The sequence below is a fragment of the Eleginops maclovinus genome, chromosome 20 (genome assembly GCF_036324505.1).
Source record: "Eleginops maclovinus isolate JMC-PN-2008 ecotype Puerto Natales chromosome 20, JC_Emac_rtc_rv5, whole genome shotgun sequence".
Classification (NCBI taxonomy): domain Eukaryota; kingdom Metazoa; phylum Chordata; class Actinopteri; order Perciformes; family Eleginopidae; genus Eleginops; species Eleginops maclovinus.
The window spans coordinates 11,511,336-11,535,010 of NC_086368.1; the positions used below are offsets into that span (position 1 = coordinate 11,511,336).

The 23,675-nt window shown below is 39.5% G+C and overlaps 1 protein-coding gene across 1 annotated transcript in view; it reads right to left on the bottom strand.

Moving 5' to 3' along the window:
- Positions 1 to 23,675, bottom strand: part of LOC134882174 (cadherin-22-like) — a 135,601-nt gene that overhangs the window by 59,673 nt on the left and 52,253 nt on the right. Inside the window, exon 3 of the mRNA XM_063909765.1 lies at positions 8,469 to 9,570. Within this exon, the coding sequence (XP_063765835.1) occupies positions 8,469 to 8,699 (231 nt within the window). The 5' untranslated portion in view covers positions 8,700 to 9,570. The remainder of the gene's footprint in view (positions 1 to 8,468; positions 9,571 to 23,675) is intronic.

A 23,675-nucleotide genomic window follows, 5' to 3' on the forward strand; every position in this document is an offset into this window, starting at 1 on the left:
CAGCTCTTCTGAGTTTGTATATACAAGTACATTATTACACAAACTCAGCTTCGGTAATGATGATTTAGAAATGAAAGATATCCCTTTTAAAAACGTCAGCAAAATCCCGCAAATTGCACAAAATCTTTTTACACACGTGTGAAGATGAATTAAAAATGTTTACAAGTGCAAGTTCATGTTCTTAACAATTACAGAATCAAGCGGCGAAATAAAATAAAATAATAAAATAGAAAGGCGAGACATTTCTGGAGCAGGATTTTTCATATCCGGTAGTGATATTAGGATTTTGGCTTCGCTGAATCCTGGGTTTATTGAGGGTTTCAAAGCGGGAGCAAATTGGCTGTCTTATATTTAAGTCTGTGTAATCAGGAGTAGGCCTGCCACATTTCACTGCAGCTTGTCAAGCTCTCTGATCTTAACAGCTTCAAAGTGCTAACAAGGTGACTGAATCAGAGGCAACGTAGGTGGAGACAGCTATGTGGAAGTAAGGGTACAGACCATGGGAGACCGATGGGAGAGTAAATGATAGCATAGGGAAGAGGAGAAAGAGAGAAAAAAAAGTTGGTGGGAGAAGAGAAATTTAAATAAGGGGGCAATGGTGCTTGGATAGTGGGGGTTGGAGGCAGACTTTCAAAGGCTTTGACAGAAAATAGAGGATGGAGATGCAGAAATAGTAAAGAGCCACAAAACATAAATCTAAATATTATTTCTAAATAAGTTCAAACAATGACAAACCAGAGAAAGAAAGGCTCTCTATTCATAAAATATGGGAAATGTGGCTCCATTAATTTCCTTGTCCAATAGCACCACAGTTATTTTTTAAATTTTTTTTCCATTTCTTTGATCTGTTTTGTTCCTTGATGTCAGCCTTGTGATGTTAGGACCTAGATTTGACTAATCATGACTTGGATCATTGCGATGGGGAGAATTGCTTTAACAGGCACAGCACATGCATGTTTCTGTTGTTGGGATGATTGTGTCCATGGTCAAACACTGCTTTCCCCTTTATTCATAAACACACACACAAGGCATGAAAAAAATATGCCAACCAAGACTACGTGGACATCAAAAAGGAACTCTTTGTTGATTACTTTGTCACAGTAAATGGAACAGAACAAAACAGCTAAAAAAAAAAGCAAATTCAACATGCTTGTTAAAAGGTTTATGCTTTACTTTAATATCCAGAACTAGACTGTTGTTGTTGTTGTTGTTGTTGTTGTCCAAACCAGATACACTGAATGTGATATTCCATAAATCAAACAGATCTTTTTTAGTAGATGTTTCGGTTAACAAAAAAGGTTAGGCCATCTGTTTAATTTGGCTTTAGATTAAATGCATAGTTTAAAGAAACGAGGATAAAGAACCACCTTGCAAATGGAAAACCCCTATTTTTTAGCTGTTCAAGCTGAGAAATTATAACCAAATCAATGCCAGATACATTCATGGAGCGAAGCCTTGCGAGGAAGTTCAGACTAGCTCAATAATAATACATTTACACGTGACGTGCCTCGTCCCTCTTACAACCAAACAAACACATTCTCCTAAATCTGCCGCTCTATTTAAGCTGCCAGACCTGCCTGCCTTTGTCTTGCTGCTGCTGCTGCTGCTGCTGCTGCTGCTGCTGCTGCTGCTGCTGCTGCTGCTGCTGCTGCTGCTGCTGCTGCTGCTGCTGCTGCTGCTGCTGCTGCTGCACTCATGTTGCTGCTGCTGTGTTCATGTTGCTGATGCCCCCCCCACCAGGCGAGCATCTGGAGTGAAGAGGCCCGAGCTTGGACGCCAAAATCAAACTATATGCTAATTCTAATGAACATATCAAGAATCAAGTGAGTTGAAATACAGAACAGAGAGTTGGAAGGATACAAAAAACTCTTGTTAAACTGCACATCCTGAAATTGAATGCTACACACATAGTCCAATTCTATCACACACACACACACACACACACACACACACACACACACACACACACACACACACACACACACACACACACACACACACACACACACACACACACACACACACACACACACACGACTTTTGTTCAAACTTAAATAGGGATAGCAGTTCAGTTCTATGTATATTACTTGATCGTTTGGTGAAATTCTTGTATTTTTGGGGAGCACGTACAAGCAGAATAATTGACGAGAAAAAACTATTTTTATCAGCCGGCGAGGACCTTCTCAAAACAGTCTGCCTGTACCGGAAGTAGCAGACGACTTTCGCGTGATGTCACGAGTGTAACTGTACCGGTGTTGCAACCATGGCTAGCAGTACTAGTGAGAGTGATTTCAGCGAAAATTCGTCTGTTTCTGTTGGTGCTGAACACGATGCTCTCTGATGCCCCTGAGCCGTCATCAGATGGAGAAATCGACATGGCAGAGCCACTGGGAGTCCAACCATATATGTTTGAGCAAGCCGTGTCAGACGCTGGGAGTGACAGTGACAGTGGTGAGGACGACGAAGCCGGTGGAGGGATAAACCACGATATAGATCGCCTACAGAATACATAATGGTAATTTAGGGTGACCAGATTTGAGGTGGCGAAAAAGAGGACACTTGCGATTGTTGGGGGGGAAGTCTAAGTACAGTAGACTTCTGCGCCATTCAATTTAAGGACACGCTTAATGGTCCCATGAAAAACTGTGAAAACCGGACGTTTTCATGAATTTATAAAACCCCCCCGGACGCTCCGGACAGGACATAAAAAGAGGACATGTCCGGGCAAAAGAGGACGTCTGGTCACCCTAGGTAATTAGTATTTCTTTTGACCCTGGCCTGTTATTGTTGTTGTTTTCTTTAACCCGTCTACTACCTTGGGCGACATCTGTCGCCAAGATTCTAAACTGCCTCCCAGTCCTGGGCGTCATATAGCGCCAGAGTCCTGAACACTGCAGCCTGCCCAAACAGCATTGTGTGTAGAAACGTTGATTAAACCAATCAAATACGTATTGCTAAGTTGTTATACCCTTTGGGACCCGTGATAAAGCACAACCAGTAGACAATTGTGCCATTGGCATTGTGAAACTGAGACGAGTCCATTTATTAACAAATAGTAATAATAATGTCAATGACCAATACAAAAGTCAATTCTAGATACATGTACGTAACATTACAGGTAGCCACTGCCACACTGCACACATGAGATCCATTAAAAAGCTGCCCCGGCCATACTATTTCACAGTTCATAGTACAAAGTCAGAGAGTATGAGGACTGCATCACTGGGATGCATGGTCTACAAAGCACTTATGATAATGTGTATAGAGTAGACACGTGGATTATATTTATATTAGCTGCAGAAGGCCGCAATGCATGGCTTCCCACTCGCAATTTTCGTCATTTTAGCCTAAAATTGAGAAAACCAAAAGACGACGAATCACACCGGCAACAATGGACGCCAAACTTGTGGTAACACTCGTGACGTCACGACGGAGCTCCGCCCCCAAGGGTCTCAAACAAGAATGTTTTCAGGGATTTGCTAGCGTGCAATTTTAAATGATTAATTACTCCATTAATTTGACCGCAATGACATGGGTTGCAATGATATATGTTATTCAGTTGTATATGTACTATTAGACTGCGTGGTGTGTAGTGCTGCACTTCAGTAGGCCTTTAACAACAGCCATTTCGGATAATCTGGGCTCAACATCAGCTCTGCCTCTTAAGAGATTTTACTTTTAAAATACATTTGCAAATGTAATGGTACCCTCTTAGTGTACAAGGATGCATTACCTTAAAGTACTGATTAAAGGTGCCAGTTCAATGCAATAGGAGTGACCATTTTATAGGTTAATCTGATTTCATTAGCAGAGTAGTGGTAAAAGTGTGGGACGGACAAGGCTTGGCAAGTTTGCCGAGTTTGGGGAAAAGGGAAAAAAAAGCTTGTTGTAATTATCCAGTACAGAGGCACAGTGCTTAGCTTTAATCCTCCACTGCTCAAATTAAAATGTTGATACCAAAAGTCCAGCAGAGTCTATCTGTGTGCTAGAGAGAGTTATACAGACATCCACACTCACACAAACCATTATTATCACTGATAGCACTAGCCAGTGCCCTATTCGCATGAAGTGCAATAACTTTAGATAATATTATTAATAAAATCATCCCTCTTCGCCCCCCTGCTGTGTCACTCCCTCGAGCTTCCCTCAGCCCCTTTAAATCAGTTCACTGCCTTCCCTGGAACCCTGTCCTTTAATGAATAACAAATCAGTGTATGAAGTCTTTTCGTCCCTAGTTTCCCTTTGCAGCCTCTCCCCTCCCTTTGTTCCCTTCCTCATGTACCACTCATTTCTGTCTATGTCACTGTCCCCCATCAGACAGACAGCAGTGCCTGTTGGCTTTGTATTTAGTTGTGACAGCAGGAATGCAACGTAATTACAATGTCTGACAAATAATGGCCAAAGGATAATTATTCTGCAACAGCCAGCCCTGCTGCGAAAAAACATCTCCATTCATTTGTAGCAATAAAGAGATCAATATATGCAGATGCAATATTAGCTGGTCAATTGCCATGTCTAAATGATTAGAAACAAGGGGATCACACAATTGATGTCCGTGACTCATCACTGAGTCTGATGCTGTCTACATTAATATGCCATCTTTTCAAATCTTGTCATATGTAAGGCAATCAAATTGTACATGCTGTCAACTCTCATCAACTGACTGCAGTGTATACAACTGACGGACGGGATGTGAACGAGTGGGGGGAAAAAGAAGAAAAAAAATATTCCAAAATAAAGGCTACATATTGGACTATAAGAAGGGCAAACTGATTTGATTTGACATATACTTAATCTCTATAATTTCATTAGAATAATAACATCTCTGGTGTCAAGATATTGTCCTGGACATTAAAAGGAGAAGGGCAATGCTGAGCCTGTCATCACTGAGTAATGGTGCTGTTTGACCAAATAGTGGCTGCAACACAATAGCCACAAGAAAGGAAGAAATAGGGTTTTCGATTTTGAGGACAAGACAAATTAGTCTGATAGCAGATCAAAAACAACATCGTCATGTTTGAGATTGTTTCCACACTCAGCTTATTATGCAACATTTCAAATAATGCAGTGGTGGAAAGGGGTCTAAAAAAGCTACTGAGCACATGCCTCAGTAGCTGTAATCCGCATTTAAAATGTTTATGGTCTGGTGGGCATATGATTTTGGTAACCGCAATGAAACAATTAGCAAATGTCTTTTGTTTAATTTCTTGTAGCGTTCTGTGTTTAAGGACTTGTACACTAGTCATGTTTGCCCAGTAATCAGTAAAATCAGCTACGATCCTGGGCCGTGAAATTGTTCTTCCTTCCACTGCATAAAAGTTATATGATCCAGGATTTAGGGATGACAAAAATGATGTAGCCTCTGTTTCCTCTCGTGGAAAAGCAGGAATAGTTCTTGAGAAAGTCAGCTAAATTGTATGTCATTTTTATTGATTTAAACTGGATTCAGGCCCACTTTCATTGGTTTCCAAGTAATGTGAAAGGCCTTCAACAACATGAAGGTTTAAAGTTCACACTAAGTACTTACTCCACTTAGTCTCTTCCACCCATTTACCTTCAAGTAATATTTGAGGCTTCTATCAAAGCATATCCATGTGTATTACTGTATATATCACACTATTCACACTGTCTGGGAAAATTACCTTTGAAGCTATACTCTTCTAAAAGAGTATAGCTTCAAAGGTAACTTTCCGAGACAGTGTACTATATACACACAGTCTGAACAGTATACTCTTCTAAAAGAGTATACCTGCTTCATAAATAACTGTTTCAGTAGTTCACCTTTGGAAAGTTTGTGCGTGACGCATCAGCAGGATGTACTTATTTTGAATTACAAGAAGCAAATGACAGTGGATCAGTGAGCAATGACGTTCTCATATTTAGATAGCAGTGAGAAAAGGACTGTAGGTGTGAAACTAAATTCAAAATTATGGTAACTCCACTGCACTGGAGCTCTACTGACAGCTAAAGGTAAACACTTTTTAACAGAATGGCTGTTTCTTTTCAATTACATAGTCACAGTTGTGATCAGCCAGAGCTATAGATGGTATGAAAAGATAAAAAGTATATTTTATTGTTCAGTTTTTTCATAACTTTAGATTTCGATTGGTTAATGTCTTGTGGGGACAAATAATTTAACTGTTTGCTTGTGATAGAGCACCAATGTTTGGTATTGTCTGTTAGTAGTTCTGTAGTTATTTAGTATCAACAGAGCCTTTATTTCTGAGTTGGCGTTTCAATGTTTTAACAATGCAAATGTGCAGGGCACTAGTTTCCTAGTGTGGTTAGGGGATACACATGATAAAACCATTCAAAAATAATACCTTTTAATGTGTAAATGTGTCCATATCGAAATGCAACTATTTGGCATATTTGGTACAATGATACACAACAACAAATTACAGATTTTGTAGATTTGACAGACAGTTGTTATAAATGAATCTCGTTTTCCAAGAAGGTAATGACATTAGCAAAACAAGCAGAATTTAATATTTCTTAATACAGACAATTGCTTTGCATCGTACATTGTATTAATTTATTCATCAATTAATATTCTGCTGTATGTAACCTGAATTATTAGAGATATTCTTATGGGGAGCTGTCAGATAATTCAAGCACATAAATCGACAGTCTTTGGCGTCGCACTATAGTAAAGGATCTCCATTCAATTTTAAATAATTACTCAGTGGAACCTCTTAAATCACTTGTACATTTATAAGAATAAAAAAAGATTGTAATAATGGAAACCTATTGAATTACTCATTATCGTGACTGCAGAAATGATCTTCTTCTTGAACTTTTGTCACTATGTTTAAAACCATAATAGACATTACTTTTTGCATCTCTTCTAATAGTAAATAAATCAGTAAACAGATATATTCCATTGGAAGCGTATCTGGGTTGCTTAATACCCTCAACTTGGGATTTTGCTTTGCAGGGAAAAATCAGTTTTGCTCTGGATGAACTGATGTGAGTTGTTCTTCCGCTCATTAGAAACATGTCTGCGGCTGTTTGGATCGGATCTGATTCTTCAGATCTTTTTAGAAGATACAGAATTCCAGTCCCTGTAGATGTTTTACCAACTTAAATGCTTAAAAAGCTACTTTGGCCTATTTGTCCAGGCTTGAACCTTGTTATTAAAAGCTCCCTATGATCTGGTTCTGTCTTATCTTTTTATAAACATGCAGTTGATCAACCCCTTTCAAAAAACTATAGGCGTGTATCTGTAGTGTAGTAAACTGACATTCATCTCTACATTTTTGGGGGAAAAGTTGTTGCCAAACAGCTTAATGCTGTGTTCACTGCACACAACCTTTAAGATAACATAATGATGCCATCTGATGTACCCTGTATGCTCTGTTTTTGTGTGAGCATCCTGGCTGAAAGGCTTTGGCAGCGGATGGGTGTCTATGGGAGCGCCCTGGACCGGTTCTCCTAACACTGTATGTTTAGAAAAGGAGCTTTTCTGTGTGACTTGATCTGTAACCACTGCTCTTTCTTGTGGTTTGCTGCAGGGTTTTGTATTGGGTACTATACTATTTGCTTTTGATATGCTTCCCCTAACTCATTACATTACCATATTTAAAAGTATATGACGTCCCTGTTTTGCTTATGATATCCAGTTGTATGTCTATTTGAATCCTGATGAGACTTAGAAACCAAACTATTTTGCAAAATTGTCTGTCTGACTGACTGACAGAATTTATGGCTGGAACAATGGTAACATATTGTAACCTTTGTTCTATAAACAAAGGATCCACCTTCTACTGGACTGTTTGGGTAATACTCGGATAGGCTCTTCCTGATTAGCCAGCTAAGTTGACAAATTGAACATTTTACAGGCAAACCCTTGCCTGTTATTGGTGAAAAATATTACTCAAAAGAGTCCAGTAGAAGGCGGAGCCTGTGAGAGTTAGAACCACTTTTTTGAGTTCATCCATTATAGACTATGTGATCCAGGCTTGACTCCCGCAATTACCTTTTCACCGGGAATTGGAGGTTGTCCCTGAATTGTTTTCAAATCGTGCACAACAATGCTGTTGACCAGGTCCAGCAGACTCACGTCAAACCCATCTCATCCTCTTTACAATGGCTCACCATTAACTTCAGCATTTATTTTACAGAAAATATCTTTGACCAACTCCATATGTATCCCCACTGGGTCAGTTAGGTCTTCCTACCAAGGTCTAACAGATGGCTCTCTTTTCTTTGAAGATTTTTGATTCATAAAGTTTTATGGTCCTATTTTATGATATTTTATTCTTGTCAAGTACTTTATGATATTGTTTTATGAAGGAGATATATTAAATAAACCTTCCTTCCTAAACATATTCATCCTCACAACAGGAGCATGCATGCATGCATACTTCAACTGAAAGGTTTAAGAAAATACTGTCAGTTCAATAAATCAACCGTTATTCACAAAATTCTTCAGACAGTATAAATCGTAGTACATTTAAATTACTTACCTTGCCAACATATAGCGGCTCTGTGCCTGTATACTCCTCCACCACAAAAAACTGGTTCCACACCCATCCTCTCTTCACTCTTTCCAATGACGAGGGTTCTTGTTCTTGTCTACTCGCTTCTGAGTTCGAACCACTAGTCCTTGAGGCCTCACAAAAGCCAAAACTACAGCAGCTAAAAAAATGTAATGCTGCAAACAGTGTCCAAGCTCCTGCTTTCAAAAAAGAAGCCATTTTGATTTTTAACAAAATGGGAAAAGAAAAAAAGAGAGAAATTCAGCCGGGGTCTACATGCAATGACAAAGATGCATGTAGAAATGAAAAGTTTTCTGGTTGGATTTTACACCAAATAAAACTCCACAAGGGCAACCTAAAAATGTTTTGGTCTAAGAACTTGAAAGTTAATCCATGAGATTGCAAACAAATCTGAGGTTATCTGCTGAATACAGGGCACATCATGGAGCATAATGGATTCCTACCACCTGCAGGGTGCCTGTTTGTATTGTAGCATGGTCAGTCATTCTGATTCGGTTATAGTATCCACCCCACCTTTTTAAAGCACACTTTGCAATTATGCCTTAAAGTGAAACAAACAGACTTTAGAAAATGTCTTTCAAACTAAGCTGTTGAAGGCAACCAAACAACAGATTTTACTGGAGCATGTCATTGATCGGTAGGGGAAATAGGGGGAAAAAGGAATACAACACCAGTAAGGAGCATGCCCTCGAAGAATGATGGTGTCCATCCATTTTGAACTTTGCCATTTTAAGTGCTTAATTGCATCTGTTTACACTTGTAGCCATGTCACTTCCAATGCTTGGTGCATGTTCCAAGAGGTTAAATACTACGCTGTCTAAAAAAAAAATACAGATCTTGTTTTTCTGCTGTGTTCAAGTTCATGAATAGGTTTGCCTCCTGAAGCAGAATCCTTGAATTGAGAAAAGGTCAACTCATTTTACTCTTGCTGATTTTGTTTGAGATTCAATGTATTTTCCCTGCAGAACAATCCAGTGGTTTGGAAAGTTCATCCTTCAAAGGTCTTACAGTATTTCTGTGGCCACCATGACAACTCCATCAGTGATTCAAAGGCAGAAGTAGGACACACCTGTAAGACATAAAAGAGAAAAGATGTTATAGTTATAGTTATAGTTGCAATTTGGGCTAAATCTGGACATTCATTCATTTGTTCTACTTCCTTGTGAGCCTACTTACATGTCTTACTTATCCTCTATAGTGTGAAAAGTGCTGAAACATTAATAAGAAAGAAAACCTCCCCCTTTGTTCATCTTTCTTTTTCCATTGTGTTCTGAGCGACAAACCCCATAATATGTTGGTGTTATTAGGATTATCTGAAGAAAAGTTTTTCTCAAGCAATTCTTGTGTTCAGCAAGAACTCTAACAATGTGCTGCGAACTGGAAAGCGATGGCTGAACGGTGAAAAGAGGACAGGAAAGCAGGTGTGTGGAAAATAGAAAGGAGAGAGAGACACAGAGGGATGAAGAAAGAGGTAAGAGGGGGAGGGAAAGCAAGAGAGAGAGGTCATTGTTCATCACACACCAGACCCAAAGCATCTGTCTGCCTTTCGTCCGACTGATGGAGCGGCCCTAACATCAGCCAGCTGATTAATTGCATGAGGGAGCACTAATTGGATAAAAGTATTAATCAATTAATTCTATCCAATAAGGCAACAACCTCCTAATACTTCAGACAAACATTGGGGGGCAGCAGGGGGGAGCGGCCGATACAGTCCTCGGCTGTTGTGAAACATGAACAGAGGTTAGAGAGAAAGACGGAGCTGACGGAGCAGAGAGGAAGGTAGAGAGGGCAAATGAGAAAGAACAACACAAAGAGAAGTGAAAAATGAAATAATGAGTGAAAGACTAAAAGAGGGAACGACACAGACTGTGTTGTGTGGCTGCGGGTATGATTAATGGTCTCTCCGAAACATTCACAACAAAAGGCGGATAACAGAAAAAGAAGAAACAATAACATTTAGTATGTCTCTGTCCTTATGACCCCAAGAAAGGAAGATTGGAACAGCAGTCGAAGAAAAGTTCTTCAGGCCAGCAGGTGGTTTAACCTATTGTATTTGAACCAGCTGGGAGAGGACTTCTAATCCCACACTTCTCCTGCCCAGTAGCGTGCTAGGAGCTTCCGGAAATAATTCCGTCTCAGACTGTTGATCAAGGCAATGTCCGTGGTATTGGAAACCGACTGCTCTAGGGAGGTCCAATCTCCAGAGCAAACAGTTCAGGAGCAACTTAAAAAGCTTCTACTTCTTTGATCACTTGGTACAGTAGTGGTTGTTATTGGAGGAACTATGTTGGGATCAGTGTTTTCAGTCATGTGATACAGAGGTTCATTTGCTAAACCAAATGACAAGTCATGCAACTCATTTGCTTTAACGGTGCTGCAGTATTGTGAATGCAATATTTATGTCTGATATCAGCACGCTAACGTTTTTAGTTTTGTTCTTTCCTTATAGCTTCCTTTCAAACAAACCAACATAATATAAATGCCATGAAACATTGAATAATCTGTGATGTTTTACTATAAAATGCAGTTTCTGTTTTCATCGGAATAACACTGTTCAATTTTTCAAATGTATTTAGGACTGTATGTAAGACTCAAATAAATGTCTAGATGGAGTGCCCGTTTTTCTGTATCAGCTGGAAAGTTTTGTACCATTATTTACACAATAATTATTATTTTAATGCCACACAGAGATACCTTGATAACAAAACCTTATAGCATACCTATAACCATATCTGATGCAGGAACTATTAACTGAAAAATGTATGTTTATGTTCAGCCAAACAATGATTAGCCTGACAACATCCAAGGGGGGATGTAAATGGCTGCTCTGAACCAATATACCATTCACTAATGATGGACAGGTCACATTTTTTTATTATTCACACCAACCCAAGAGAGCGAAAAATAAGGTGAAAGGTGGACTATGTCTCTTTAAGGAAGTGAATTATTAACTTTAAAACTGCTTCTGTTTTATTTGTCCACCCAAACCTTGACATTTTTTGTGGGAAATTCATCAATACCATACACGTTGCTTCATGATATACCAACACCACACTTTTTCTATTTAGACAGTTAATTCAGGCTAGCTGTTTTCATAATTAAATTCAATGTGAATATATTGGCATGTGGATGACAATACAGTTTTTTTTTTTTTTTTTCAGTGTTCAGATAACTTACCAATGTCAAATCTATAATTAGAGTCATATAAAAACTTGAGAGAGTAAAATTCAGCCTTCAAACTTGGTCTCTAGACACAGACAGACTGTCCCTATTGTTTAGTGGCAGACCACAGCAGCGGTGCACTATGTGCCTTGGCACTGTTCATGCCACTGCCTGTGTCTCGTACAGTAGGAGTGTGCTTCTTGGCAGTGATAGGACTATTTCCCAGCCTTCTCAAGCTTTGCTCTGACAGCAGGGGAGAAAAATCTGACTGGGCTCTGTTAACTCTACACCGTACCTTTTCTAAGATCCGCCACTTTCCCCTGCAGAGAACCAACGTTGCCTGGCACTAAAGATGACACACTATTATCATTCTCTGTTGAGGCAAAGCCGTGTGCCTCTGCCACCAGGCCACTCCTATTGTGTTGTTAAAAAGCTTCTTGTCTCCATGTGCACCATTCCTTTAAGCCAGGTTTTGGCTGTATGTCTACAGAAGTCACACATAGACAATCCTTCTGTCAACTCATTGCCAGTTTGTCTGTTATGTTTCCTCCTACCAGACATTTGAATAATATTCTGCTCCTTCATTATCTGCTCAAGTACAAAGAGTGGCTTTCCTTGTTCGTCATTTGGCCTACATGTAGAAGGGTAGCACTATGGCATTCCTGCATGCTCTTGAACTGCTCAGATCTCTAAAATTAGGACACTTGTTAAACAATGCAATACGGCATAATTGGGCGACACATTGCAATGGCCAATCAAAAACATTCAGATTCCATGTGCTTTGCCTTTTGTGTGAAAACTGTAACATTTTGCCAATACAACTGTTGCTTCAAGACCAATTTGTAAAACTATTTCTGCCATAACAACTTTCCACAGATGATAGTTTAATAAAGAATGGGTATGAACTCATTTGCGTTGGATTTTGCAAACTGCACATTCTGTATCTTAATCTGTATCCCCAATACTGGTAGCAACAGACCCACACAAATGCTTCACAAAGTTTATTAACACAACGCTATATTAGGTTCCAAACATTGACAATGTCTTGAGGCATCGCAACTTAACATAAATGTTCTCACATGGTGTAGCCAGTTACCATAAACACAAGTGTAAATAACGGTTTTATTGTACTGTTAAAACTTCACCACACCTACCTGAGTGAGATAAAAACAGTGAGTGAACTTGAATGATAGTCAATCTTAATGAAAGAAAAAGTCCTATTAAGTCCTTTGCTTGACTTAAATTGAAGTGTTTTTGTTTTTTTCTTTTCAAGTTTCCAATTAGATATTTTGGAGCTGTGGAGTGATAACTTCAAAGAAAAAAAGCTAACTGTTTATTCCTCTGTGCCTTAAAGGCAAAGAGCATTTGGAGGATAACATTAATTTGTTTTTGCCTATCTACACTTCCCTATTCCCTTACTGTAGATGACTTAACAGTGCGGCAGGCGGTTTTGAGTATGTTTAATTAGAGAGCATTTGTATAAAAAAAAAATTCTGTGTGCATCAATGGCCTAAAAGTTGCTTTGCAAACTGAAACATTCGCTGAGCACCAAATGTTTGGTTTCTAAAAACAAAATCCACATTCCTCCAATGAATCTCCTTCTGTTCTGTCGCCCCGCTTGGGGAATTTCATGAAGTGTGTGGACACTTACTCATGATTACATATGGGTCTAAAAGTAGGGAATCTAATGAGCCAGAGGGAGAGACAAATAAAAAGAGATTTATGTTAGTGTGCTCATACTTCACTCAAACTTGGCCATCACTACAGTGATGTCAGAAGCCTTCACTAGCAGAGGCAAATCAGTAGCATGTCAATTACTGCCCTTTCTTTTCAAGCAGTGGCCAACACAACTTGTTGATGATGAAAATGTGGCTGACATATCGGCCTCTCCCTGTGTATCCCTCTCTTTCCTTTCCACTTCCTCCTCTACTCATTCTCCAATCCAAAGCTATTGGCAAGCACTGTGCAGCCATACGTGACCTATTAGAGTGCTGGATTGATTTTAGAGCATGGCTGCAGCCTCTCATCAGTGGGCATGCCCAGAGCACGCCCTTTGACAGCTGGCAGTGGACAGACGACAGCCAGGCAAGACTGATCACTGCGAACTGATAGGCAAGGAGCCAATGGCCGGCCGGCAGACAGCCCTCTCTCTCTCTCTCTCTCTCTCTCTCTCTCTCTCTCTCTCTCTCTCTCTCTCTCTCTCTCTCTCTCTCTCTCTCTCTCTCTCTCTCTCTCTCTCTCTCTCTCTCTCTCTCTCTCTCTCTCTCTCTCTCTAACACACACACACTGACATGCAAGCATGCAATGAAGCTGTATGTGTGTGGGTGTATTTGTATGTGTGTGTGTGTGTGTGTGTGTGTGTGTGTGTGTGTGTGTGTGTGTGTCAATACTGGTTCAAATCAGTGACCTGTTGCCCTCTTTGGCTGAAATGCTGATCCGACCAAAAATATAAAAGTTACAAGTAAACAATATTCTAGAAAATTAAAAATATAACTATACAATAATAAAAAAAAGTATTACAAATAAAATATTTTCAGTTTTCCTGCACTGACGTGAAAAATATGCTCAATAGTTAAATAACTATAAAAAAAAATCATTGTGATTTCAAAAATATTTAATAGTGTGCTCTCAAGATTGATAGCACACAGTGATATCAATCATGTAACATCAATGATTGATATCAATCTGATCAGTTGTTGATGATAAGGGACAGAACAACCCGGAAGGAAAAAAGGAGACTATCTGAACTTTCCTATACGGGATACAATTACCCATATTATACTAAACTTATAGCCGAAAAATAATCCCAAAATGCATACAATAAACACAATAGAAAACATTTGAACAGCTGAAAGAATTATCAACAGTACCTCTGGCAAATTGTATCCATTGTTCAGAATGTCCTGAAGCTATAATACTGTTCAATAAAAACGATTGATTGTTGCATGAGGCTGATATATCAGCTGTTTTGTCATAGGTTAATTTCAGTTGTCTCCAGATGAAGTGTTGTCACTGGCCTTCACTGACCAACCAGATTAGATTGTGCTTTCGAGAGGGCTGCTTCTTATTTTCATGAGAACAGTGTTTAACTTTGGTTGAAAATGATGAATCAGACTCTTCAATTGACGGTGACTTCAGAGTAAAGCAGATCAAGTGGGTTTGTTTCTAAGGAACTGACAAATTCAAATAAAGACTCCAAACTGGCAAAGCAGGTAGCATGAAACACTTCCTCAGATCTCTTAAAAGCATAATATATCTGAATTGAAATGTCTTATGACAACTATATGTATTTTTCTAAGTGTAAATTGTGTTCTTACATTTACAAAAATGTACAAACCTATAGAAAAATGTGATTTTAATCAAGGAAAACGTTTTTTTACATTTAGCTGCCTTATAGGATTGCATTGGCACAAAAGTCTTCCTATAATTTATTATTCATTTTATCACAGATATTGGTGTGTGTTGGAGCTGGTCAAAGCAGAATGCTGTGCTAAAACACTTTCCTTCCTTGGAGACTGGTAAAACTAAATGTATGCACTCTGAGACACAAACGTATACCACTGTATATGTTATAAACATCACATTTTAAAATAATATGCAAATGTGTACAACTCACGCACAAGCACACTTACCCTGTCCCTCCATCACCCTTCACCATCCTTTTCTGCATTCCATGCACCTCTTAGCTTTTCTATCTCTGTCTGTCTCTTTGTCTGACTTACTGTCAACAAGTTCTAAAACCTCTTGCCTTCGGCTTTCTGCTCTTTCTCAGTGACACTTTGTTTGGCTGTCTATTCTTTAAGCTTCTACTCACTGTTCTCCAATATCACCCAGCACCTACACCTTTTCCATCATCCCTTATGCTGTCCGTCCATCCACACCTTCTATCTGACTAGTTTCTCCTTTGCCCTCCCCTGTTACTTTTATTGGTTCTAGTATTGCCTTTTTTTTTTTTACCGTTGCCTGCTTAACAGTCTCAGCAGAATCACTCAGTTAAGCTCCCTCTGAAGGTTTATCTATTTGTCCTGTGTCTTTTTAAATCAATCATTCCTATATTTTTTACAGTCTTTCAGTGCCGTCCTGTATTACTTGAAAATGCATTTTCCCAGGTCACTGTTGTATGCTGTTTCACTAACATCCCCTTGTGTTTTCTGCACATTCTCTCATACATACCCAAATGTACAACTCAGTCGAGGCTGGTATCATTAGGGAATATCGCCGCATCTCTCTCCAATAATACATTCTCATTTCAGGGGCCACGGTGACAAAATGGCAGTAGTGATTACTATCTGAGGAAAGGAGTTTATATTTGGAAGTTAATAGCTTGAGGTTAACACATGGCCACATTTACTCCCCCCCTAGTGCGCTCGATCGCCACAGTATATCTCTGCCTAAGATTGATATGCGCAATGATTTTGCATTTACTCAAAAAACATTCCTGTACGACACACAAGCATGCACAGCTTAACACACGCACATGGAAGATAGCGAGGCAGACCCAGCTCCATCTTCCATTGCCAGAATCTCCCCATCAGATGGATGAAAGCTGCCATCAAAGCTAGGCCCAGGAGGAGTTCAGACAGTTTGCTTATTCGAATGAACCCAACACCAGAGTCCAATCCCCTCCACCATGCTTATTAAATAGCCTATTTTCTCATTTCCAATCCCAATTTGTCACAGTCACTTGGCTCAGCAGCCCCTGCCATGACACAGTGGAGTGAAAAAATCAGCACAACAGAAAACATGTCTTTTTGTGTAGTGTTTATCTTGCAACGGTATAGTTTTAATGGGCTATTTGCTGCAAAACTTACATAATGAAAATAAGAAAAGAAATAGAAGGAAACAAACAACATGAAAACAACAGTTTCCTTTGAGTTAAGACAGGTTGCTGTAAAAACAAGTCAACTGGCCAATGGAATTTGTGACTATTTTCATAAAAAGCATAAAAGAGCTCGATAAACAGGCAACATTCAAATAATAAACATATCAGCAACTCAAATGCTCAAAAGTTACCCATGGTATTGTTATGTCATATTATGATTTGAAAAAGACATAGATGAAGTCAAACGATGGTTAATGTCCCATCATTCATAAACAAATTCTATAAAATTGTCAGATAAAATGTTGATACAAATTGCCCACAGCATCAAAGCCCAATTCAGTTCTGTGCCATAATTGTCCAAACTTCCATCCTGACAGAAAACAACATCTAATTCTCTATTCAAACCACCACTGCACAGACATCTAACGCATTTCATCCATCTGAATTAATCAGTCTCTATGAAGTTTAAAGGATCCCGGCTTCTTTCTGTTTGGCTGCCAAACATCCCAAACTCCGGCAGCATGCTAGTTGGAACTTGCTATTGTCTGGGCCTCTCCAACTGGACTCTATATTCTGAATCCAAAACCCCATGTTGTATTGGCAAGTCAATGATACGCAGCCGAGCATGACTGGGGTGAACAAAATCTGCATTGACACAGGGAACTGTCTGGAGAATGGGTGCTGCCTTGCATTATGCTGCTGTGTTTGCTTATGGGTTATAATGAGAGGTGACATATTGTCAGTGCCTTGCTAAAGCTGGTCTCCTAATTACACTAATTGCTGCTTTTCCACCCCCGTCCCCTCCCTTTCTGTTCAAATCTTTGCGCCCCTCCCTTTCCATCTCCCTTGTTCCTTCTCTCCCATGCCGATACTGCTGCTAGTCTTAAAAACTGAAACTTCCACCCACATATCAAGATGCTCCCACTCTCCTATCCCTCGCTTCCTTTAAACGTCCCTACATTTTTTCTTCAATTTATTTCTCCTTTCTGTCTGTCTCTTCATCTCTGCCTGCCAGTCATTGTCTTTCAATCTATCTCTTTCCTCTCCTTATTGGACTAGCCTTTTCTGCCCATACATGTCACAGTGTCCACTACTGCTGCACAGGCCCCCATGCCTGGGCTGCCAGCTGCACAATTACTAAATCGCTCATCTCACGGGTGGCTGGCGCTCTATATCCCTAGCTTTGGCTCGAAGAGAAAGCGAGGGAGCAAAAAGTCTCAGAGAAAGAGAAAAAACACACTGAGAGAGAGGAAGTGAAACACTGAGAAAAAAGTAGCATACTAACAAAATAAACATAAAGGAAAGGGTAGTGGGATCTGGAGGGATGACCGGACCAAGAGCCCACGCCAAAAGCTTGCTCCCCTGTGACTGTGTGTGTGTGTGTGTGTGTGTGTGTGTGTGTGTGTGTGTGTGTGTGTGTGTGTGTGTGTGTGTGTGTGTGTGCGTGCATGTGTGCAAAGGAAATATTCTGCATGTCAGTGTGTGCATTCACGCATCCATGTAGATGCATGTGTGTCTCCGCGAAAGACTGGTGATGGCCAAGGTAGTTGACAGCTGTCAGTGCAAATGGGCTGAGGATGGCAGAAGAGCGCTGGTGTCTGTCAACACACTGCTCTCACTCTGCCCTCAGCTTCAGGCCGCCTATACCTATAAGTCCCTCTTAGGACAATCCTGGTGTGCCTATGAGAGCTGCTACCAGCCAATGTAAATACAAAACTTAATATAAGTTGAACAGACTGCCACGATGTACAGTTCAAGCATCTTGCAAAACAACTTAGCTCTTTCTACAAAAGGAGGATTAATCCTTCATGGATCAGAGGGTCAAAATGTTAAAGGAAAAGAACCACTATTTCACACCAGCCTTAGGTTTACTTTGCAAAGAGTCCTGATAACATCTGCCTATAAACAAGTATACTGTGCCATGGGCACCGGTTTCCTGTGTAACCTGTTCTGGGGTGTAAAGCTATTAATGCAGGGAAAACTCTGCAACAACAAGGTTAGGCAATTTTCTCAGCAAGTATTTTTAACTAGATTTGTTCCTTGAATGAAAACATAAAAATAGACATGACATTGTGGCAAGAGCCATCTCAGGGCAAATTCAGCATTGCACAACATGTCATCCAATTTGTTCTCTTTCCCAATTTGTCACCCCCAGCGATATCATACTTCACCACATGTGTCACCTGCACAGGATATATTCTCCAATGTGTTTTGAGCAATCACAGTGTATTGAATAGCCAAAGGGAAACCTCAAGAGAGGATAAGGGCTTGTGGGATGTTACTTCTTTTCGAGTAATTGACACCAAGTCCCTATGTGAGGAAATTATGACATAAGCTTCGGGGGAGGCTTTTGGGAAATCAGTAATACACTTCAATCTCAGTAGACAAGCCCAGTTCAGTCCTTACTTTTAGGTGGATACAATTTGCCCCGTCCATAATAATTGATCCATGATTGTAATCAAAAGACCCTGATTTTGACTCAATCAGTTGCTACTTCCAAGAGCTTCACCCTGCAGTGTTGTGTTGGCTGGAGATGATTAAAGAACAAGAATACTTAGCAGAATGTTCATTTTTGAGCTTGGCAAGACATTGAGCAGAGCTGAGTTAATCTGTAATATTACAATTTACAGAGGAAATGATACCACTTTAAACTTGCTTGAACTTGAGCTCTTTTGGCAAAAAAAAAATGCATTGACTTTACTTTAACTCTAGGATTATGTGATTTATCTAATCAATGCATAAGCAAGCAAGCACTAAGCTGAGAAAATTGGGTGACTCAAAGGATAAATCAGACGAATATAAATTAGAGATCAGAACTTTTTCACCACATCTGTGTTCGTGTATGTATTGGAATTTTTTCAACTAAATCAAAGTTACATTTCATAGCTAACTAACATTGAAAAGATGCATTAAAGATATATAGGTCACTAAAACTCAAATAAAAAATGTATGCAACTATATTCTTGTACCTTCTGAAAAGACTGCGTGTAAGAATTCCAGCATCTAGCATTGAAGATTGCAATCCACATTTATAACAATGCACTCAACCCTCTTTATAATACGGACAAAAGACACAAAAAGTGCACAACAAAGGTAACAGAGGGGCACTCAAGCAAACATCCCAAAGACTGTAGAATAGAGGTAACAGAGCATAAGACACAATTGAGATTATTCCAAACAATTCGGCATTTTAACTCACTACATTGCCATGGTGTTTCAATCTTATCTCATATAAGCATCTGTAGGTTTTGCACAATAGCGTAAATAAAATTAAAACAAATTCATGTTGGAAACAAATCATACTGGAGTAACAAAACACTTAATTATGGCTTGCCAAGCATATCGTGTTTTGACACTTAAATGAATGCTTGCGCTGTGTACTGAACCTGCAAGAGTGAAAGCAGATCAGCCAGGGCCCAGTGGCAGAGCAGAGCTCTCATAACATAAAATCATGGGCAAAACCCTTAAAAGTGCCTAAGTGTTTTTCCAGACTTTTGGATTGATCCACAAGGTGCCAATGTTTTGTTTTCATTAATGAAAAAATCCCGTTCTGAAGTAATCTCTTAATCCGTCTCATAATTTCTGTTTATCCTGTACCTCTTCCACCTCCTGTGTGCTTGTCTGTGTGTTTACTGTCTCCCACACCTTGATAACACTTCAGCTGCTTTGTTCATAATCATGTTACATACAATCTCTAATCTTTTAATATATTCAGAAGAATACATATTCAGGAGGACTTTGGAGGAAGTTGCATATGCATTTTAGTTTTCCCTTTACTCAGTGTATACAGAATGAAACACGCTGTGGCAAGAGCCATCTCAAACCTCAAAGCAACTGGTTCATGTACAAAGTAAAAAGCAATGCACTTTACACAGCTTCCTGCTTGTTGTGTACTTAACTATTATTAATAGTTCAGACATAAAAAATGATCAAGAAAATAAAATCTTAGACCCTGATCTTTTGAGTCTCTTAAAGAGGACAGAAACACATTGTTGTCTTTATTTCCAACCCAATGCTGTTTCTTTTCTATCGACTCATCTCTCTGTTCTGCAGTGACCCCCCAATAATATTGCCCTACTTTTCTCTTCAGTGTAGTTCATTTTTCCTGCTAGAATGCTTTCACACGGTGGCCATACATCTCGATCTGTGTGCTGTGTGGCGCACTCAGCCACACCATCAGAAAGGACCAATCATCTCTGGGCCCCCACCCCCTCAACTATTTGATGGTTGTGTGTGTGCGTGCGTGCGTGTGTGTGTGCGTGTGTGTGTGTCTTAGTTGCAAAATAATGTGAGAAAACCTCTAGAAATGCCTCTCCTTTTAAGTTCTGGATGCAGCACTACTCTCAACAAAGGCTGGGTGATTATTCACACACACACACACACACACACACACACACACACACACACACACACACACACACACACACACACACACACACACACACATGCACTCATGATGGGTCACAGTATTTGCAGTTCATGCGAGCTGACATCCTCAATGTTGTGTACAGAGCATACAATAGGAAATGACATCCTTGTTTTCACTTTAAAGGGAATGAACATGTTATTTGCGGAAAGGTCAAGTTCAAAGCCCGGGGACAGATTGAATAACAGCAGTAATTATTATGTAGCTGCTCAGAAATTTGAGGGAACTTTATGTCAAATGTGAACATCCAGAGCACATGCTGCCAGAGTCTGCATCTAGAAGTTAATTATGTGAAATGAAATGAAATGCCAGTTTTGAAGAAACTGAGAAAACTAGAGCATCAAACAATACTTTGTAAGACTTATTAAAGATCAGTTCCTGAAATTGTTGCTTTCTAAAAGTCATGTGTCTCTAGCTGCCGTTCACATTTTGTTTTGAATGAATTTCAAATACTGCATTGAGAGGATTTTTTTCTCTACTACATCTCTGCATTTACATTTTACAAAATGGATGTTGGCATGTCTAGCAGATGTTTATTTGCTCTCATCAATGTCTTAAGAGACTATTGTCTTCCGTCATTCTCACTCGGAAATGATAAAAGATTTTGGTGATACAGTATTATAAAGTTCATATTACATAACTCAAAGTTTCTAAGCTTATTAAATTACTCTTTTTGAGCATTCAATAAGGTGGTATTAACACAATTTATCTCTGTCCATATTCATCAATCACCTGTGAAGCATTTCGAACAAAGTTACTTTTTCTTGAGCTAGTATTGTAATGTATTTAGTTATTTTTATTGTGTTACAAGTCTCTCATCTTGGATCTTATTCAGAGAAAGTATGAATGTACTACTGAATTTAAAACCTAGAATTGGTGGATTTCCAAACAAATGTTAGTTTACCAAGGTGGTTGCAAATGTTTCGGTACTGGTGTGTTGTTTAAACTAGGGAATTTTGAATTCAATGGACACATCCAAGCAGATGCAACCCAGGCTTTTTAAGGGAACTGAAAGCAATGAATATATAGAGCACACAGAATCAGGCAACAGCAGCTGATTTCATATAATAGCCACTTCACAGGACACACCTCCTCATCATCCCAGTGAAAGCCTTTTCCAAAATCAATAGTTGGCTGAACATTCACTTCTTCATAGTTTGATGCACATGAACACAAATACCTCTACCTCCCACAACATCGTTTCTCTGCATCATAGACACAGACACACACCTAAACTAGTATTTTAGGGCTGCTAGAGGTGTGTTTGTGAAAAATACAACTTTAAAAGTGACCTGCATTTTAGAACAGCTCTTCTAAAGCCTGAAATATACTCTAAGTTGCTCACCAATTTCTAACAAGCCGCTGAAGAAATGATGAGATCCATGAAAAGATATAAGGAGAAGTACTCAGGCGGAGAGGGAGAAACCAGGTAGTTTTCCATCTGCTCGTAGATAAACAGAGCAAGTCTTCTAGGATAAATACATAGATCACACCCCAAAACCGAACTCAGTTGGAGAGGGTCATTACGGCGCCCATTTGTTTTCTGTAGCAAACCTCTTCTGGGTTAGGGGAACCAGAGTTGACAGTTTATGGGGCGAGAAGTCAAATAAAACAAATTGCCTCCGCTTCGGATACAAGCAAATTTGCTCTCTGTGCCTAGAAGCAAAACAAATGGAATGGCCAGGCTCAGGTTTCTCTCCTTTTAGGTTTATAATTCACTTATTCACACTGAAAATGACTGGGCACTGGGGAGTGCATTATCAGTCATTTGTGTATGTTACCAAATGGCTTTTTGTATGTTAGCAGTTAAAGTAATTCATTTAAATGGAGGTGCATGATGGTCAATAGTGCATGGTGGTGGCGATGCATGTAGATATGAAGTAGCTCCCATGAACTTTGCTCCATTGGTGTGTTAACTCTTTTTCAGTCCCCCTCATTAGATGAGCATGTATGGCCTATGACAGAGATACATGAACCAAATCAGAAAAAGGAGAGGCATTGATTGAATTAAGTGTTCCAGGTAACCCAGACAGACCTGGCAGACCCATCCCGCGATGGGCGGAGTGATCGTTCCAGGAGGAGAGTTGGAATAGGAGCTAAGCTAACCCAGCTAGGACCTAACGCTAATCCACTACCAAGCATGTTCCTGGCTGATATCTTGTCAAAGAAGATGGATGAAATATGACCCAGGCTAACCCAGCAACAGGGCTGCAGAGCCCACATATTTAAAATCCCGCTATTACACTTGAAGAGTGGACTTCAGGACAGATAAGAGGAGGCAGACTCTGTGTTGACATCAATGATGCTTGGTTCTCAAATTTCCAAGTTGAGGGACAATGTTCTCCCAATGTCGCACTTTAACCTTAAGATGGCACATTTCCTCTCCAGAGAATTTGCTTTTTTTGTTGCTGCTGTTTATCGTCCTAATCATTCAACATATGCACTGAAGGAATTTACCACTGGTTTTGTTTTTTACTTGCATAGCTTAAATGGTCTATGACTGCATGTTGTTGTTCAACCCTGTGTTATAGTATTACAATCAATTATTCTTGTATCATTTTATATGACATGCCATCACAGTTTGACCCTTTCACCAGCTTCATATTTTGATGTGCAGTTTGGGTACTTAGGTAACCGTCATCAGCCTTGATGATAAATACAAATCACGTGTACATAATCAACAAATAGGTACTCTTGTTTATGAACTCTTAAGTGCAATATGTGGCTTCCATCATTGTATTAAAAGAGAAGGAGTTTTTATTTT